At 37.3% G+C, this 19,299-nt stretch overlaps 1 protein-coding gene across 9 annotated transcripts in view; it reads right to left on the bottom strand.

Annotated features, from left to right (window-relative positions):
- STRBP (spermatid perinuclear RNA binding protein) overlaps nucleotides 1–19,299 on the bottom strand; it is a 72,789-nt gene that overhangs the window by 21,544 nt on the left and 31,946 nt on the right. For all 9 annotated transcript variants that reach the window (XR_007146134.1, XR_007146135.1, XR_007146136.1 and 6 more), the window contains 6 exons: nucleotides 14,963–15,055; nucleotides 14,339–14,538; nucleotides 8,535–8,693; nucleotides 5,033–5,167; nucleotides 4,693–4,833; nucleotides 1,885–2,008 (listed from right to left, as the gene is read on the bottom strand). Coding sequence is in view for 3 of the 9 variants with exons in the window: in XM_047829202.1 (XP_047685158.1) it covers nucleotides 1,885–2,008; nucleotides 4,693–4,833; nucleotides 5,033–5,167; nucleotides 8,535–8,693; nucleotides 14,339–14,538; nucleotides 14,963–15,055 (852 nt within the window). In the remaining 6 variants the exon portion in view is untranslated. The remainder of the gene's footprint in view (nucleotides 1–1,884; nucleotides 2,009–4,692; nucleotides 4,834–5,032; nucleotides 5,168–8,534; nucleotides 8,694–14,338; nucleotides 14,539–14,962; nucleotides 15,056–19,299) is intronic.

Here is a 19,299-nt window from a genome sequence, read left to right as displayed (position 1 = left end):
TGGTCCAGCAGCACAGGGTCTCTGCATATGCTGCTCCCTCTGTGTGCAACACTCTTCCACCCCAGTTTTCCCTGAGTTAACTCCTCCTCATTCTCCAAAGCTCAGGTCAAGTGTCACTTCTTTGTGGAAGCCTTTAGGCCCCAAAGCCTAGACCCAGTTTCTCTGTTATGTTCCCTCACATTACATACCCTTCTCCTTCATTACAACCTTCACAGTTTATAATCGTGATTATTTCATCAGCATGTCTTACCCGATCATAAGCCATGACAGTAAAATCCCAAAGCAGGCACATGATATTTGAATGAGTGAATATATTCTTTGTATGACACATCTTTGCGCTACGCTCCCACTGGAATCAACTCCTACAAGTCTAATTCCAAAACCACATCATCCATAGAACTTCCCAAATAGCCCATTCTCTTTCTTAAACAAACAAACAAACAAAAATGGGGCACCTGGGTGGCTCAGTTAGTTAAGCTTCTGACTTCAGGTCATCATCTCACGGTTTGTGGGTCTGAGCCCTCCTGCATCAGGCTCTCTGCTGTCAGTGCAGAGCCCACTGCAGATCCTCTGTCCCCCCTGCCCCTCCTACCCCCTCACAAATAAACATTAAAAAAATAATAATAAAACAAAAGAACACACACACACACACACACACACACACACACACACACAATGTAAGTGAACTTCTTAAGAATGTTACATAAAATACAATGATGGGGTAAGATTCAATCCTTATGACAATTTCATCCTGACCAACAACTACAAGCAGTTTACTTGTCAAAAGTTCCATACATGCAAATAAATAAACTTAAAAAAAAAAGTGGGGGTGGGGGCGCCTGGGTGGCTTAGTTGGTTAAGCATCTGAGACTCTCAGTTTCAGCTCAGGTTATGATCCCAGTTTCATGAGTGCCAGCCCCATGTCAGGCTCTGTGTGGGCACTGCAGGGCTTGCTCACTCGCTCTCTCTGCCCCTCCCCAGCTCACGCTGTCTCTGTCTCTCTCAAAATAAAAAAACGTAGAGGAAAAAAGCTCCATACGTTCAATGTTGCAGACAACTTATCTTTAATGAGACAGCTCTGTATCCACTGCTGAAATGACGTGAGTATTAGAACAGAACGCAAGAAGAGGGCATCTCTTCCCATCTCCCTCAAGCCAGGTGGTGAAAGGGAAAGAATATAAACTCTGCAACTGCAAACACCTACGTTCAAATCTCTGCTCTGATGTCTGCTACATGTCTCAGCCTGAGCTAGCTGCCTTCTCCCATTAAACTTTAGTTCCCTCGTCTAGAAAATGGAAATAATTTCTACTTGAGGAAACACTGTGAAGATTAAAAAGCAATTAAGTGAAATCATTTATGCAAAAGTCTCTGACGTAGAGTAAGCTCTGGATTAAGTAAGTTCCCCTTTTTTTTCCCTGTTTGTACTTCTGTAGCCTTTATTGAATCCCAAACACTGAGTTAAAGAAATGCTACTAACAGCAGGCTTCACCCCAGTGAGGGAGTCTCTTACCAGCAGCTTCCCTCTCCTGTCACACCCAACCACCTTCTGGGCCCCCGCTGAATGCACCCTGCTCAACGTCCACACCCCTCAATCCGTGGAGCAGCTGTTAGTTTCCTCACTGTCAAAATACATCCCCTCAACCAGGTATAATATCCTTCCTCTGTCACCTCCCTCCAGGAAGCCTCTAGTCACTCAGCAGATGCCAGGGGAAAACCTATGACATTCCATAGATTCTCTTCTTTTGAATTTCCACGCACACCCGTCTTACACTCCTGCTATGTTTCCAGAGACCGTGTATAATTAACCCCAGAAAATAAAGGAGAGGCTGTTCTTCAAAGTCTGACCCGGAAGAGGAAGCAGGCCTCCTACAGGTTGTACTATACCTGGAGCTATGTAGCCAGGAGCAGCTGTAGCCCCAACAAAAGCTCCCCTCGTTAGAGTTCCTCTTCCTCTGCCCCGAACAGCTTGGACCGCTGCAGACACAGCTGTATTCACAACACCCTTTGCCTGTTAAAAATAACACATTTTCATTACTAAGAAAAATAAGAACTAACATCTCATTGTCTCTGTAATGCACAACCTCTATGAGAAACTTGAGCCTGTAGATGAGTCAATGAGTCATCTATGACCTTGAACCTTAATTTATCGTCTATAATAAAAATGACACCTACCTTACAGAGCCGTTCTGGAGAATATGTTGGCTCATAAAAATATGCAAATAATTTCTTCTTTTCACTTGAGGGTTACCCAGAAAGAGTTCACTTTCTATACACAAATTTCAGCAGTCAAATTATATTTAAAGTCATTTTAGGCCTGACTAAAGGAATATGGGCACTTGATACCTAGGTTCGAAATCCACTGAATTCTCCACCTACAGACGAAAAAATACTGCAACAACCAACCACCAAGAATCAACTGTGAGCCTGAGTGAAGTTTAAACACACACACACACACACACACACACACACAGAACTATGACAGGAAGGCCAAAAATGAGAATTCCAGGAAGGTCACATGATTTCTTTGAGGCTGTTTCTGCTGCTGTATGTGTATGTGTGTATGTACCAATCATTAAATAAATACCACCTCTAAAGTCCCCTCTGGCTCTAAAATGCCATGAGACTCCAGTAAAGTCACATAATCTCTACATCTACCAGAGTCTCCCCACTAACTGTACAGTGAGGATAAGGATACCCACTTTCTTTACTTCAGAGTAGAAAGAGCAACTGAGAAAATAGAAAACTCTGAAGAGTAGGATAAGGACTAACAGAACACAAGTCTGCTAAAACATCCCTTTCTAAAACTGAAATTTTAAGAAAATCAAGAACATCTAGTTTTAAATTAAACATCACACTTATTTTTTTTAACATAAAGACACAACAAAAACTCAAACTAGAAACTATAAGAATTCCCTGCTATAACCCAGGTGCAGGGAAGGAGGTGCAGAGAGAGCCTCAAAGCTCACTGTGCAATGAATAAAGTCAACAAGATCTCAAACAGCTTAAACATCAGAGCATACACACATTTCTCGCACACTGGAAAATCATCATCTTTCATTCCTCCTGGGAGCACCTGTACCACTAGAATAACTGGGGAGAAGACAGTTTCAAGGTCGAATGTATCATGCACAGGGACAGCCATTTTTTCTATTTGGCTGACAAAAAATGTAGCCCACACATCCAAAATAGACTGCTTCTTGGCTGTCAAGCACATTGAACACATGAGTTTTATAGCTTCTAGTATGGAAAATTTCTAAAAACGGGTGAACTTCATGAAGACATCTTTTGTTTTTTGGGGCTTTTTTTTTTTTGTTTTTTGTTTTTTTTTTAAACACAGTTTAATCCAAGTAGTCAGGAAGTAACAATCTGGTGGCAGCAGAGTGACTCCACACAAATAGAGCTCATGTCTACTAGAACCAAACTTAACTACCTAATAACTATCTGCGCTAGCTTTTTAAACGCTAAAATGATCCAATACAAGATGTAACTCATGGTAAAAACATACCAAAACAAACAAGGTAACAATTATCTTTCTACTAATTTAGCAAACATCCTGGAAGGTTTTAGGAAAATAAATTCCACTTATTCTCTCTCCACGTGTGTACCAGTGCAATTTAAACACTTTATTTGTACTTTGTATCTCAGTAAAAGTTAGTTTTCCTTGTTTACAGTTTGAATCCTAGAATTTAGACAATGTTTATTACGATGAGTAAAAGAAGACAAATTTCTACAATGTCTATCATACGCAACAGAATGCCCTCGGTCTTTGGAATTCCCAGAGAAGAACCCGATTTAAAGAGATCTTACCATTAGTTAGCTCCGCTACTAAATGCAGCGTCTTCATTTCTTTGGGCCTTGTTTCCTCATCTACAAACCGGGATCAATTCTACCCTCTTCGAGAAGACTCGGCATATGTAAAAGAAACTAAACCAACTAAAACAGAATCTTAAATAATCTAAGCTACCTCCTATTAGTCTAAACATTTTCAAGTGACTTGTTTCTACCATATTACTGAACCAGCACTTTCCACCAGGGAGAACTTTCTACCAGGGAGAGAACATGTCTCATATTCAGTAGTGTATCTCTTTTGCCCTCACAATCATGTACATAGCATATGTCTAGAAAATATTTTTGATGCATAAATAACAGAAGAACCTGTTATCCAAAAGCATGTAATTAGGAGGCCATCTTTTCTAAAGACGTTGCTATAATCCTGGGTCTTCAGCAGCATTGACATTCCCATTGTCAGGAATGAACAGAAGCACTACAGGGTCAAGTTTTACTGTGTCGCCCCCAAAGGAAAACACAAAATAAATAATGCAAAAGGACAAAACTGGAAAGGAAATGGAAGTGCGTCTGCAGACTCTGATGAAAGTAAGCCCCTGTACTCTCGGCGGCTCCCCTAAACAAATCCAACATCTCTTTAAAGTCCAGATCCTTCAATGCTCTACTTCATCCAGAGTGACCGAAAGCCCCCAAGTAATACTGATAGCCTCTTTTTAATATATAATTTGCCTACAAAGACCACAGAACACGGATTATTATAGTATTCACGATCTAACTCAAGGAAACGGTTGTCAAATGCAAGAAAAAGAAACAACTTCAGAAAAAGTGGCACAAAGACAGAAAAGGAAACTTAATTCTGGTAATATTTTTCAAAAGTATTGCAAAGGTTTAATGCTTAACTCATACCTGAGGGATAATCTTCTTTTTCTTATTATTTGCTGCATTGGGTCCAGAAAACAGCTTCTCCAGGGCAGCTAAAGCTGCACTTGCCTTTGCCACTTTCTTATTTGGACCTGCACCTCTGAATTTCTGTCCATCTACTTCTACCTAAAATCAAGAACAACACTCTGCAATTATCCCATATAATTCCTCTATATAGTTTTCATTTAAATGTATCACAACACGGGAAAAACCAAAAGTCACATAGTGCCAAAAGAATTAACTCAGTCTAAAACTTTTTTACATATGAGCTCAGGATATCCTATGTCTTTGAGGAGAAAAAGTTGGCTTGAATCTAGGTACACACCTCCATTACAAAGCGTTTGTCATGGCTTCCACCAGTCTCCGAGATGAGTTCATACTTAAGACCTCTTCTTTTTTCATTGAGCTCCATTACAGGATTTTTGCCACTTGCTGTGAGGATAGGGCCCTGAGTTCTTACCTAAAAGGAGGTTCAATCAAGTAAGATTTTAGAATATTAAATTTCTCATTAATACAATTATACTAGGTTTCTGCTGAAAAGACACTCAAAAATTATGCTGTAAAGCATTTAGGAGCTAGAATGTGTGATCACCTCAATATACAAATGACAAAATATCTTTAAAGGTATGGAAACTCTACAGCAGTAAGCACAGCAATCAGTCATCAAGCCAATCTGCCTCTAGAGTAGGGCTGTCTCAACAGATCAGTATTCAAGAGCAACATGGCCTTGCCATTACGTGGCACTCTAGGGTCTGCTCTGTGGTGTTCATGATCTAAGAATAATACTTTACATGACTAACAAAGCGGACAGAACAGTGGAGATTCACATGACATCTGAGTGTTCACTGTTTTTCATCTTTAGGGTTAGGAAGAAATAATTTTCAATTTGGGAGATGGGAACAAAATGTTCCTACACATCTCCCAGTTCTCTCTAAAGAGATTTAAGGGCACCTAAGGTAAAAACAGTAGGCTACAATCTATGGATTCTGAAATTTAAAAAAAGAATAAAAGCAGTCATTCTCTGCCCAAAGGAGCTAGAGTATAGCGGGACAGACATAATCACTTTAAAACAGTGTATATTATAGAACAGATGTGTGCTATGGAAACACAGCAGAAGGAATCACCTTCTATGGCAATCAGGATAGTTTTCCTGGAAGTGACATGAGAATTTGACCTTAAAGAGGTAAGTACCGGACCATGATAAGGTAGAAACAAAGGAGAAGGGCATTCTAGACAGAAGAAACAGCCACGGAAAGGCCCAAGAGAAGCAAAGAACATCTGTTTGGGAAACAGCAAGAAGCACAGTGTGGCTGTATAAGGGAGTGAGGACAGGAAGGCAGGACCTGATCAGAAACGCACTCGAAGGAGCCAATTCATACAGGACTTTGCATGCCATGCAAATAAGCTTTGACTTTATCATGAACTATGGGGAGTCACGGAGAGATTTAATCTAGAAAAGTCAGGACTAGATTTGTGTTGTAGAAAAAAATCACGCCAGGAGTGGCAGAAAGAATTCATTCGAGGAAGGATTAAGACTGCAATAAGGAGGGGCGCCTGGGTGGCGCAGTCGGTTAAGCGTCCGACTTCAGCCAGGTCACGATCTCGCGGTCCGTGCGTTCAAGCCCCGCATCGGGCTCTGGGCTGATGGCTCGGAGCCTGGAGCCTGTTTCCGATTCTGTGCCTCCCTCTCTCTCTGCCCCTCCCCCGTTCATGCTCTGTCTCTCTCTGTCCCAAAAATAAAATAAAACGTTGAAAAAAAAATTAAAAAAAAAAAAAAAAAAAAAGACTGCAATAAGAAGAAGTACTTCATGTAAGAGTGTGAAGGCTCAAATGAAGAGACAGGACAGCACCAAAAATAAAACAAATGACAAAATACTGCAACTATAATCTTGAGAAAGGAAAGACCCAAAGATTGAGCACTTTTTGAGGTTAGAGATCATGCCTCTAATTCTACCATAGTAATTGCTCAAGAAATGCTGAAGAGATGAATGCCCAAAACAATTATTATGTTACAAATTCAAAGAACAGCAAGATTCTCTTAACACACTACTCTGTGCTGATTTTGGTAAGTGGTTAATGCTGTAGAAAAAGTCAAACACTGGACAACTTTTCAAGTTTAATAAACATGCCTGGGTCGAATGCAATAAAAAAAAATCACTTTTTGAAGAGTTTTTTGTAATCTATCTTTTTAAAATTTCAAAGCAAATGTCCAGCCTCCATCTTTAAAAGGTAATGAGTAATTTTTGAAACTAGGTCTATGGGAATTACTCTCTGCTTTCCAAATCTGAAATCACTTTTATAAAAAATGAGTCAAGACATACAAATATTTGCATTTTAATATTTTAATTTTAAATGAAGAACTTAAATGAAGAATAGGGGCTTTCTTTCCCCCCATGCCCATGCCATGACTACATTATATAGAAACAAAGCATGGATGTGTTCACTACCAAAACTGCCACACATGGATGTGGCTATCAGTGCAGCCCACACTGTTCGCCCTCTCCTTCATTCCCCTCAACTTAATAGTCTGAGTCTCATAATTAATGAGTACTTTCTTTTCTAAGTCTTTATAACACTGCCAGTAAAACATCTTGCCCTGCCTGTGACCATCACCTGTGAATGAATGGGCCTCTCAAAAGCCAGGCGCCACAGTCTCTCCACAATATCCCATGACAAGTCGGGCCTCAGCCTCTCTCTGCTCCCCCACCCCCCACCAGCCCACCTGATGCCTCTCAAACACCTACTTTCACAACCCCAGGCCATTATAACCTCCTGTTCCTTTGGCCCCAATGCCTTCCTTCTACCTCTTCTCCACATAGCAAAATCTTCCTCATCACCTAAAACCTCGCTCACATTTTACTCCCTTTGATTTTATAGTTGTGTAAGTTTCCTAATCACTTCCCCTTTTGAGATTTCACATTATTATATTCATTTTGCCATTACGGTACTTATCATATTACATTATAATTAGTTATGAACATGCCTTTGATGCTCCTAGCCTGAGAACATCTTGAGGCTCTGGACATAATTTCTGCAGCATCTGGCAATAAACAGGTACTACAAGGGGTTTATAGAGTAGAAACTACATAGTCCACTAAGTCTCAGATAAATACTCATGCCCACAAATGAAAACATTTTTTTAACTTAATGTAACCTCTTGCTGTTACTTTGAAGCCAATTTTGCTCATGCAGAATGCAATAAACAAGGGCCCCATGAATTCCCAAAAATGCTGGGTATACCCAGTACTTGGATTTTTGTCCCATTCTATTATCTGTGGCAATACGCTCATAGGTCAGGACACACTCAGAGTCTGAGGAACATACTAGATCAGGCTATGCCTCCCTCAGGGCTAGACTGACTTGATGATGACCCACAGCCTCCCACAGCTCAGCACAAACTTCAAATAATCCTAAATTTCTTCTGCCAGATCTTCTGGTTTTTCACTCTTCAGTTATTATTGATAGTGCTGATACATTATAACTGTGAAATACTGGAAGGAACTTCCGTGGCCAGCAAAAAGAAAATGCTAGTTACATGAGGGTACATTTATGTATTGTGCATTATACAGTTATCGTTACAGATATTTTGATAGTGAAAAAAAAAAAACCAAGATGTAAAACTGCATGGAAATACAATTGCCAGCACAAAAATACTCCCAGAAAAAGGCTGGATGGAAATAAACCAAAATATTAATAATAACAATGGCTGCCTCTGGACTATATACATTTGTATATGTTTTTCTTATTCACACTTTTCCACATCTCTCAAATTTTCTCTAACCTACATACACTACTTTTTTTCTTAGGAAAAAAATATATAAATATACCTCTAAGGTACTGGAGGTTTCAGTTGTAGAATTTCCAGTATTATTGCTTGAGTTTGAAGACACTGTTTCATTTTTGCCTTCATTGTCTGACTTTTCATCGGAACTCATACATTCAATATCTGCATCAAAGCCCGTTGGGTATCCCATTGCTTGTAATACCTGTACAAATTACATTAAGATTCAGTTTTATTCAAACATCAGAGACCACTGAGAACAGATAAAATACTGAGAACAAGTTTCAAATCCACAACATTTGAATCTATGGAACACCTTTCAGGAAGAGCAAGATGGTCTAAATCTACAAATCCTTGGTTAAACAAAATTTACCTGCTAGAATTTCACCACAGAGAATGGGAAAAACATCCTCAGAGTAATTAGGTTTAAATAAAGGATGACAGAAATGCAAACCTGAGGCTGCTTCTGGTTCATTTAGTTTGGAGGCAAGAGGTAGAGAAACAGCATGGCCAAATTCAACCAAGAAGGTGAGGGGAAAAGTAAAACAGCATAATGTAAGAAGTACAATGGATAGAAAAGAAAAGACCTGGCAGTCTAATCCTGTATTTCTCCTTTGGTCCTCAATTTTCCAATCTGCAAAACAGGAAGACTGATTAGCTGACCTCTAAATTCTATGACTCAATCCCTTAGGAGGAATTAGCACAGAAAGGGAATCAAGAAGTCTTCAGGTTGGAACCAATTTACCTGTTAATTTTTTCTGAACCTTTCTACTATTGTCCTCTTTGCTTTCAACTTAAACCATAATCAACACTTGAAAGGATTCAGATTCAAAGACTTATTCTCTATACTAAGTGAACCAGGAACAGTTTTAGGTTTGTATTTCCACCCCTGTCTCTCAAGGCCTAGTTACTTTATGACTTCTCCCAATATCCATTCTTCTATTACCATTCAATGCCCAGCATTTCGTATCTTTTTTAAAGATAAAGTTTTCTGAACAGTGTGTGTGTGTGTGTGTGTGTGTGTGTGTGTGTGTGTGTGAGCACGCACGTGTGTGTGAGCATACACACATTCAAGCATGGCTTTTAACATCTCCTTCCAGGTTATACTGCTTTTTAGATGTTTACAAGACAATATGTTCACTAGCATCTTTATAACCCTCTTTCAAGCAGTTGATGTTGCACTGTCAATTACTAATTTAAAGGTTTATATCAAAATATATGGAGATAGGTTCCTAAGGATTTCTGTATCTATTTCAGCTTTTGACTATTGTTTTCAGTTGCCGGAGCAACTTAATGTTGTATTTCTTTATGATCCCTATCCATACCTATACCTCAGAGGTGTGTCAAAAAATGGTTATTATAGCCTGACAAGTGAGAGGCCAGGCAGCCCAAACTCTATAAACAATAGCATCTTCTATAACAGATTCTGCCAACATAAAATAGTACAACTATAAAAAATGGACGTAAGTAGAACTCTGTACCATGAAAACTTGAAACTGATTCACCCAATTCATATGAAGAACTTGGCACTGTGTTGAACATTTCAAATCATAAATACTTTGTAATCACAGGGAGAAAGCCAAGAACCCCTTTTCAATATCTTATGTTCTAGAAGTTCTCAGGTAGTACTACACATCAAGAATGTTAACATCTTATTCTTGTCACTATTTTATAAAGAAAACGTCTTCTCTATTATCTAAGTCCTGTAATACCCTCTCCTGAAATATCTCATCCTAAGAGAATAGTTATCAGTCTGGAATGAACACTAGCTAATACAAGCTACAAGTCAAAAGTCAAGACTCACAAATAAATCTGATTGGTCTATTCCAATAAAAACTAAAGACATGCAGCTTTTCTTAACATAGATAATTAAAATAGTCTAATGTGAATTATTTAACACCATTTCTCTCTGTGCTTTTCTCACATACCATATTCATTTATTTACTTGTTATTGTAGCAACATATTTCACTATACTATAAATAGTTTATACAACTGATGGATAAGCTCAAGGGATACAGTGTACTTGTAATACAGCCCAACTAACAAAAAAATGTCAAATTAGATCATTTTTCTATGAACACATGAGGGTATTAACTAGTATATGCTACAAGAGTTTTAAAAGGAAAAAAGTAATGAGCTCTCAGACATCTAAAACAAAAATTTGCTTATAATAAACATTAAAGTCAGAAAAACTAATACACCAAAAAAAAGTTAAGTTTCAAGTGTCTAGCAAACAAATCAAACCTAATAAACACATCAACTGGGCTGAAAAATCACAAGACAATTCCTGGACATAAGGTGACTGGGAAATCCAGTGTAACCATGCCTTTTTTCCCCTGGAAGGGGAGCTGAGGCTGAGACAGATGATCCCCTCAAAGACTATACAAAAGTAAAATGGAAACATACTCTACCCTATGGCTCTCCACTCAAAAGAAAGTCCTATCCGTGACTTCAGATAGTGAAGAAATGATGGCTCCAAGAACCTCTCCAAAGAGCCTTCGCTCCTCTAGCAGACCTTTTCCCCACAATGACTAAGATTCTTTTCATGGAATATGGCTGATTATGTCTCTCAAGGTGTTCTTTGTGAGGAACTAGCAGAAAAAGGGCCAGAAGAGTAAAGAAAATACTGGCAACTGATTTCCATCACTTCAGGGTGCCTGCGGCTGAGCAGCCAGGCTCCTGTGGCAAGATGGGTTTTTTTTTCTTATTTTGTTTTGATTTCATTCTCTGATATGATTTGTCTTAACAGGTACAGATCCCTACACCAAGCTACTGAGTAAGGAATGTAAGAATTTTTATCTACTGGGACCTACTTTCATAAACACATGTTAGATATAAAACATAAAACACTCTGAAACTCTTGCTTTTTAAATTTTTTTCTTACTGTTTATGTTTGAGAGCGAGCACAAGTGGGGGAGGGGCAGAGAGAGAAGGAGACACAAAGTCCAAAGCAGGCTCCAGGCTCTGAGCTGTCAGCACAGAGCCTGACACAGGGCTCAAACCCACAGATTGCGAGATCATCACCTGAGCTGAAGTCGGACACTTAACCGCCTGAGACACCCAGGCGCCCCGAACACTCTCAAACTCTTATAAACAGAATCTGAGGGGTGCCTGGGTGGCTCAGATGGTTAAGCATCTGACTTCAGCTCAGGTCATGATCTTGTGGTGTGGATTCAAGCCCCACATTGGGCTCTGTGCTGACAGCGTGGAGCCCACTTTGGATGCTCTGCCCCCCTCCCCACTGCTCAGGCACATGCACTCTCAAAACTAAACATTTAAAAAAAATTTTTTTAAATAATAAACAAAACCTGAAACTTACCATATATAGATGGCAATTTGGCAATATATACCTGACATATAATAGGAAGCCCAATACATATTTACTGAATGGATCATTCAAATGTGCCCTCTTCTTGATGCAGAAATTCCATTTCTAGAACACGTTTACTTGTTTCTTTTTTTTTTTTTTAAATGCAAGCTTTACATCCAACATAGGGCTTAAACTCACAACCCTAAGATCAAGAGTCGCGTGCTCTACAAAAAGAGCCAGGTGGGCACCCTAGAATGTATATCTTAAGGGATAATTAGACTAATTCAAAAAGATATAAAGCAATCAACTAGAAGCATCTAAATCTAAAAGGATTATACATTACAGTACACTGATAATAAAAAAATATTAGGCCATCACTAAAAAGGAGAGTAATCTTTGTGATAACTATAAAAAACTCGTATTTTTTGGATGAACAAAAAAGTACTTATTTTAAATATATATTTTATATACAAACTATGTAGGTCCTACCACTCCTTATCTAAAACCCTTGGGACCAGATTATTTTGAGAATTCATAGTTTTTCAGAGTTTAGAAAGCTAATACAAAATATTTACTATATATTTTCCAAATCCCCAGTAAGTTCAGATGCTACCCCACGTTTGTGCAAAGAAACATAAAATATTCACATTGAATGAAATAATAAAGACTAAAGTACTCCTGCATCAATTCAGGTCAGGTTTTCCCATCAAATGAGTTTGTATCAAACGTAGAGAAATATTTTTCATTTTCAGTGCTTCCTGGATTTTAGAATTGCAGTTTAAAAAAAAGGCTTGGAAAAATACATACCAAAATGTTAAAAGTAATTATGAGAACAAACAGCTCTAAATCCTGTCATATTACAAAATCAGCCACTGCTCTTACTCCCCCATATTTTACTGAATTGCAACTTGCTATGAGGCCACTAGCTTACATTAAAGGCGATTATAACAAACAACCCACAAACTGTCACTGCATCGTAGATAACTTTAAAGGGTATCACTGCTATCCTTTTAATGAAAACATACTCAAGGAGAATGCCCACTTGATCTCTATACTAAATCAACTGTAACCCTCATACTCAACTGTCTGTTCTTATGTCACAGACAGTGACATTTCACAAGCTTTTGAGTCAGATGTTAGAGATCTTAGATCTAAATTTGTGACTCATTCTCAGCATACATTATAGCTAAGTTATTAAACTGTATTTTTAGCTTTCTTCCTGGATTTTTTCCCTCATTTCTCATTAATTCTTTTTCTGCCTCATTTTAAACTCTTACTATTTTATCATAGTTAAAGTACCCTTTTGTAAACAAGACATAACATAAATAATCTATTGTTTTATATTTTTACAGCTTATTATTTTTCTGCATTGTGCTTATTACTACCTGACATATAATTTATTCATTGGTATATTTGTTGTCTGTCTCCAATTCTTTCCACACTAGAATGCAGGCTCCAGGAGGCCAAGGGCTTTGTTTTATTCACTGATACATCCTTGGTATCTGGAATAATGTTCACATCTACATTAATAATACTTGCAAAGTGGAATGATCATGAAAACAGACCAATTCTATCTTATGCCATACTGTTACATAACAGAACTTTTCTTAAGTGAAAACCAATCTTTGGTCTACATGATCTTTGACATTTTCACATTAATCTACGAGACAGCAAACGCACTCATGGAAAAATTCCAGTATTTAGGAACTTTCTACAAACCTACATGCATGATTGCTTGGTTCAATCCTGAACCTATTCCCTATGGAAATACTTTGGAATACAGAAAAGGCACCATATGCACAAATATAATAATTAAATTTATTTATGACAGGAAAAATCTGCAAACAAGAAAATATTCAATGCTAGGAAGATGTTTAAACAAATAATAGTGCATCCAAATGTTATATCATAAAGCCATTAAAAATTATTTGTGAGGATTTTAATAACATGAGAAAACACTGACAATACAGTAAATGAAAAAAAAAATCAGTGGATAAAATTACATACACACTGTAAGCTCAAGTTAAAACAAAAAAAACAAGGGTGCCTGGGTGGCTTGGTCGGTCAAGCATCCTGACTTCAGCTCAGGTCATGATCTCACGGTTCGTGGGTTCGAGCCCTGCATCGGGCTCTGTGCTGACAGCTCAGAGCCTAGAGCCTGTTTCAGATTCTATATCTCCCTCTCTCTCTGACCCTCCCCTGCTTGCACTCTGTGTCTTTCTCTATCAAAAAAAATTAAAAAAAAAAAAAAAAAAGCAAACAAAAAGATTGGAAGTAAATAAAACCAACATACTATATATAAATATTAGTGATCTGCCCATTTTTTATGTCTTTACTTTTTTCTGCATTTTCCAAACTCCATATAATCAACACATATTAATTTTATAACCAAAAAAGAAATGTTTTGTAATCCAGAGGTAACAAAAGTCTCTATGTCGTTGTCATTAAAATCTTTAAAAATACTGTTATTTTAGGAAAATAAGCACCTTATTTATGACATATAATAAAAAAGCCCTGCTAAATAAAAGCAATACTGTACCTTCACTGCTACATGAAGTTTTGCTGTTTTCTTGGATGGCCCTGAGGCTTCATACGTTGTACCATCCACATCTACAGACATTGTGAAGACTGGGGCATGGACAGGGCCAGACTGAGATAAGAGCTTATATTGAAGCCCAGGCCTGATCTGATTTAGCCTCATTAGTGCATTCATAAGGTCTATTGCTTTACTATCCAGAACTGTTAAAAAAAAAAAAAAAAAAAAAAAAAGAGATCAAAAATTAAACCATTTTGCTTTAACCTATGCATTTGTAGGTTCCCAGTGATCACTATAAATTCACCAGGTTTTAAAAAGCAAGAATTTGAAGACACATATACAAATTAATTTCACTTCATAAGTAATTCTAAAGCCACTTAAATTATGCTAATATCATTATACAAGTGATATGAATTACTACATCTATACATCAATTTTAGTTTGTCAATACTAATATATCTTAAGCAATGAAAATTGAAAACAAAAGAAAGTTCTTCAATCATCAATTTTTGTTAAGATATGCTCTTAAAATTCAAATTCAAATCAATCAAATTCTTCACTTTGAAAATTTTTTTTCTTGTCTGAGACTACAAATCTTTTCTAGTTCACATCTGTAAGAATACACACTTTTCCTTAAGTTTCGTTTCATCTTCTTATTGGGATCTTTATCATCCCCTAATCCATCTTCAAATGGCCTCTTCAGAGCTGAAGACCCAGCACCTAAAAAAAATTATAACAAATTCATTATCAGTCAAAACAATGAGGTCAGGAAGGAAAACCTTAGGAATCACAAGGACTACAGTACTTTCACTGATCAATTAAATTGCCATAGATATAAGCTTATAATAGCAAAAAATTGCTAATGAATCTTTAGGAAACAATTTAATACTATCCTTTTATATATTTATTTTCTCATTTACTCATATGAATTGGCATTCATTCATACGATATTTTTGCATTTTTCACACCTGTATATGCAGGAAGAGAAAAAAGTCTACAAAGATATATATCAAAATGTTAAAGGTAGTTATCTCTGGTGGTAGGGTTTATTTTTATTTGTGTCTTTTCAAATATATCTGTAATTTAACATGTATTACTTATAGAAAATTTTTAAGCCCACATATTAAAATCTCATGCTTTGGAAAATCTAATCATTTCTCACACTAAAACAGCCTTCCGCCTATTCAAATCCTACTCAAGATTTTATTATCAAAACAATATGGTACTGGCACAAAAACAGACACACAGATCGATGGAACAGAATAGAAAACCCAGAAATAAACACACAACTATATAGTCAATTTATCTTGAACAAAGCAGGAAAGAATATGCAGTGGAAAAAGGACAGTCTCTTCAACAAATGGATAGTAACATGCAAAAGAAAGAAACTGGAGCACTTTCTTAGACCATACACACAAAAACATTCAAAATGGATTAGAGACCTATATGAGACCTCAAACCATAAAAATCCTAGAAGAGAACATAGGCAGTAACTTCCTTGACATTGGCCATAGCAACTTTTTTCTAGATATGTCTCCTGAGGCAAGGGAAACAAAAGCAAAATAAACTAATGGGACTACATCAAAATAAAAAGCTTCTGCACTGCAAAGAAAACAATCAACAAAGTTAAAAGGCAGCCTAAGGAATGGGAGAAGATATTTGTAAATGACATATCCAATAAAGGGTTAGTATCCCAAATATATAAAGAACTGATATAACTCAACATCCAAAAAACAAATAATCCAATTTAAAAATGGACAGGGGCACCTGGTTGGTTCAGTGGGTGGAGTGTGTAACTCAATACTGGGGTTGTGAGTTTGAGCCTCACATTGGTGTAGAGATTATTTTTAAAAGGAGGAGAGGGGGGAAGGAAAAGAATAAAATAGGCAGAAGACATTTCTCCAAAGAAGACATACAGATGGCCAACAGACACATAAAAGATGCTCAACATCACTCATCATCAGGGAAATGCAAATCAAAACCATAATGAGATATCACCTCACACCTATCAGAAGGGCTAAAATAAAAAACACAAGACAGGTGGCTCAGTCAGTTGAGTGTACAAGTCTTGAGTTCAGCTCAGGTCATGATCCCAGGGTTGTAAGATCAAGCCTCGCATTGGGCTCTGCACTGAGCATGTAGCCTGCTTGAGATTCTCTCTCTCCCTCTGTCCCTCTCCCTGGCTCGCTCTCTCTAAATTAATTAAACACACACATACACACACACACACATACACACACACACACGAAACAAGTGTTGATGAGGATGTGGAGAAAAAGGAAACATTTGCACTGTTGGTGAGAAGGCAAACTAATGTAACCACTGTGGAAAAATATGGAGGTTCCTCCAAAAGTTAAAAATATAGACCTACCCTATGATCCAGCAATTGCACTACTAGGTATTCATCCAAAGAATACAGAAACACTAATTCAAAGGGATACACACACCCTGATGTTTATAGCAGTGTTATTTACAAAGGCCAAAATATGGAAGCAGCCCAGAATCCATCAGTAGATGAATGGATAAAGAAGATGTGGTGTGTGTGTGTGTATTATATTATATATATGTAATATTCCATTGTGTGTATATAAATATATATTATATATATATTCAACCATAAAAAAGAATGAAATCTTGCCATTTACAATGACATGGATGGAGCTAGAGACTATTATTCAAAGTAAGTCAATCAGAGAAAGATAAATACCAAATGATTTCATTCATATGTGGATTTTTTTTCTTTTAAGTTTATTTATTTTGAGAGAGTAAGAGAGCACAAACAGAGGAGGGGCAGAGAGAGAGAGGAAGAGAGAGAATTCCAAGCAGGCTCCATGCTGTCAGCACAGAGCCCAACACGGGGCTCGACCTCATGAACCATGAGATCATGACCTGAGTCAAAATCAACAGTTGGATGCTTAACTGACTGAGGCATGCAGGTGTCCCTCAAATGTGGAATTTAGTGAACAAAACAAATAAGCAAAGCGGGGAGAGAGAGAGAGAGAGAGAGAGAGAGAGAGAGAGAGATCAAGAAACAGACTCTTAGTTAAAGAGAACAAACTGATGGTTACCAGAAAGGAGGGGGAATGGGGCGAGGGGTTGAGTTAAATATATAATGGGTATTAAGGAGTGCCCTTGTTGTGACAAGCACCAGGTGATGTGCAGAACTGTTAAGCACTATACTGTATACCTAAAATGGTTTATCAACTAATTGGAATTAAAATTAAAACTAAAAAAAAAAAAGAATTTCTTTACAGTTCATCTTTTCCATTAAGTTTTCAACAACTTTCCTCTCAACTTTCTAAAATAATTTCTATGATATCAGAAACATAAAGTGTCATACGTAGCCTTGTGTCATTGCCTATTTCATACATAGAGATCTTGTATTTCTGCTAAACTATAAATGTTAAAGATATTTGTTCCTTGTCTTTTATCTTATAAACTATGTGCATTAAGACTTATATACAATATCATGCAAAATAATATAAACAATATAAACAAAATCTAACTGAACTTGATATCAATCAATTTCTTGGATAAAGAAGCTAGCTCATAACACTGTCAGACATAAGGCAGGAACTCGGCTGTCCAAGTTAAAAACAATCAGGAAAAAATCTCATCAATATGTCCAAGTACTTTAAAGAACTCTGTGTCTTCAACTTAAAAGATGGTTGTTGGGTTTTTCCAAAAGCAAAGTTATACTCAAGAGATTCATTCCACAAGATTTCCAGATACTTCTAATGAAACTCTGAGATTAACTACATATTCTCTGATCATCAAGATTTACTGTCCCTTGCGGTAAACATTGACTTCAGCATTTGCTTGAGTCAATACTTACCACTCAGGTCAATAAATCTTGATGTTCTCTTCAACAGAAAATAATATTTGCTTATATCTGCTTAGTATTGTATTTCACTTGCATTACCTAAAACTGAGAGTGTGCCAGTCTCCCAGAATGGAGTCCTTACGAGATCAAAGTTAAAAATGAACGATGTCTATTCAATCACTCTCCCACTCATTAAATTACATTAAAAGCTGCATCCTGATTGCCTGGAAATCATAAGCTGGTTTAAATGCACAGATCTATTCTCTAAATCCTCCAGCTACATGAATAGAGTCCCATGGATTAAGCTTCATTCTACCATCCCAGCCCCAAGGCTATAAAATCTGGGGTTAATCATAATATTAATGTAAGCAAAAAAAAAAAGGGGGAGAGTGGTGCTTTAAAAAAAGCAAGTCATTTTCAATCTCTGCCATATCTAGAAATGAGAAGTGATCATTTGCGAGGCAACAATTTTGAGAAATACTATGTGAGTGCTTACCATATGCCTGGTATTGTACTTACTTTAGTTGCAAATGGCTTCACTTAATTGTGTTAACTTATTTAATCCTCACAAACACTATGAAGTCTGTACTTTTATCTTCATTATAATTTCATTCTTATATTCACTCAGCAGCAAATATTATATTAAGCATTTTCTATGTGCAGGACAACTTTAGGTGCTGGACAGGTAATGGAAACAAAACACTGTCTCAAAGAGCTTATATGCATAATGATGGAAACTAATCACGTCTTATGGTCGTCAGCAAAATGAAGAAAAATAAGAGGCTTGAGGGGGTGGAGGTGTTGCTATTTCATATGTGGTGCTCATTAGCAAGGTCAAAAAGGTATCACTGATGGGATCAAAAAGGTGACCCTCTGATGAAGACCTGAAGAAAATACGAGTGAGCTATTCAGCAATATGGGGAAGAGTCCCAGGGAAAGAAAACAGCAAGAATAAAGGTCTTAAGATAGGGACATGCTAAGAAACAGCATAAGGGCCTAAGTGGGTAGAGTAGCCTAGACAAGAAGGGGATGATTGTAGAAGATGAGGAAGGGCCACAGTTGACAACCCTAGCTGCCCCTAATTCACCAAAGGAACTTATACAACAAAGATGTTCCACTACGCAGTATGAGAAAGTAAATT

Source organism: Prionailurus viverrinus, chromosome D4 (assembly GCF_022837055.1).
Source record: "Prionailurus viverrinus isolate Anna chromosome D4, UM_Priviv_1.0, whole genome shotgun sequence".
Taxonomy (NCBI): domain Eukaryota; kingdom Metazoa; phylum Chordata; class Mammalia; order Carnivora; family Felidae; genus Prionailurus; species Prionailurus viverrinus.
The sequence above is the reverse complement of the archived record's forward strand: the minus strand, read 5'-3'. Positions and strand labels throughout refer to the sequence as shown.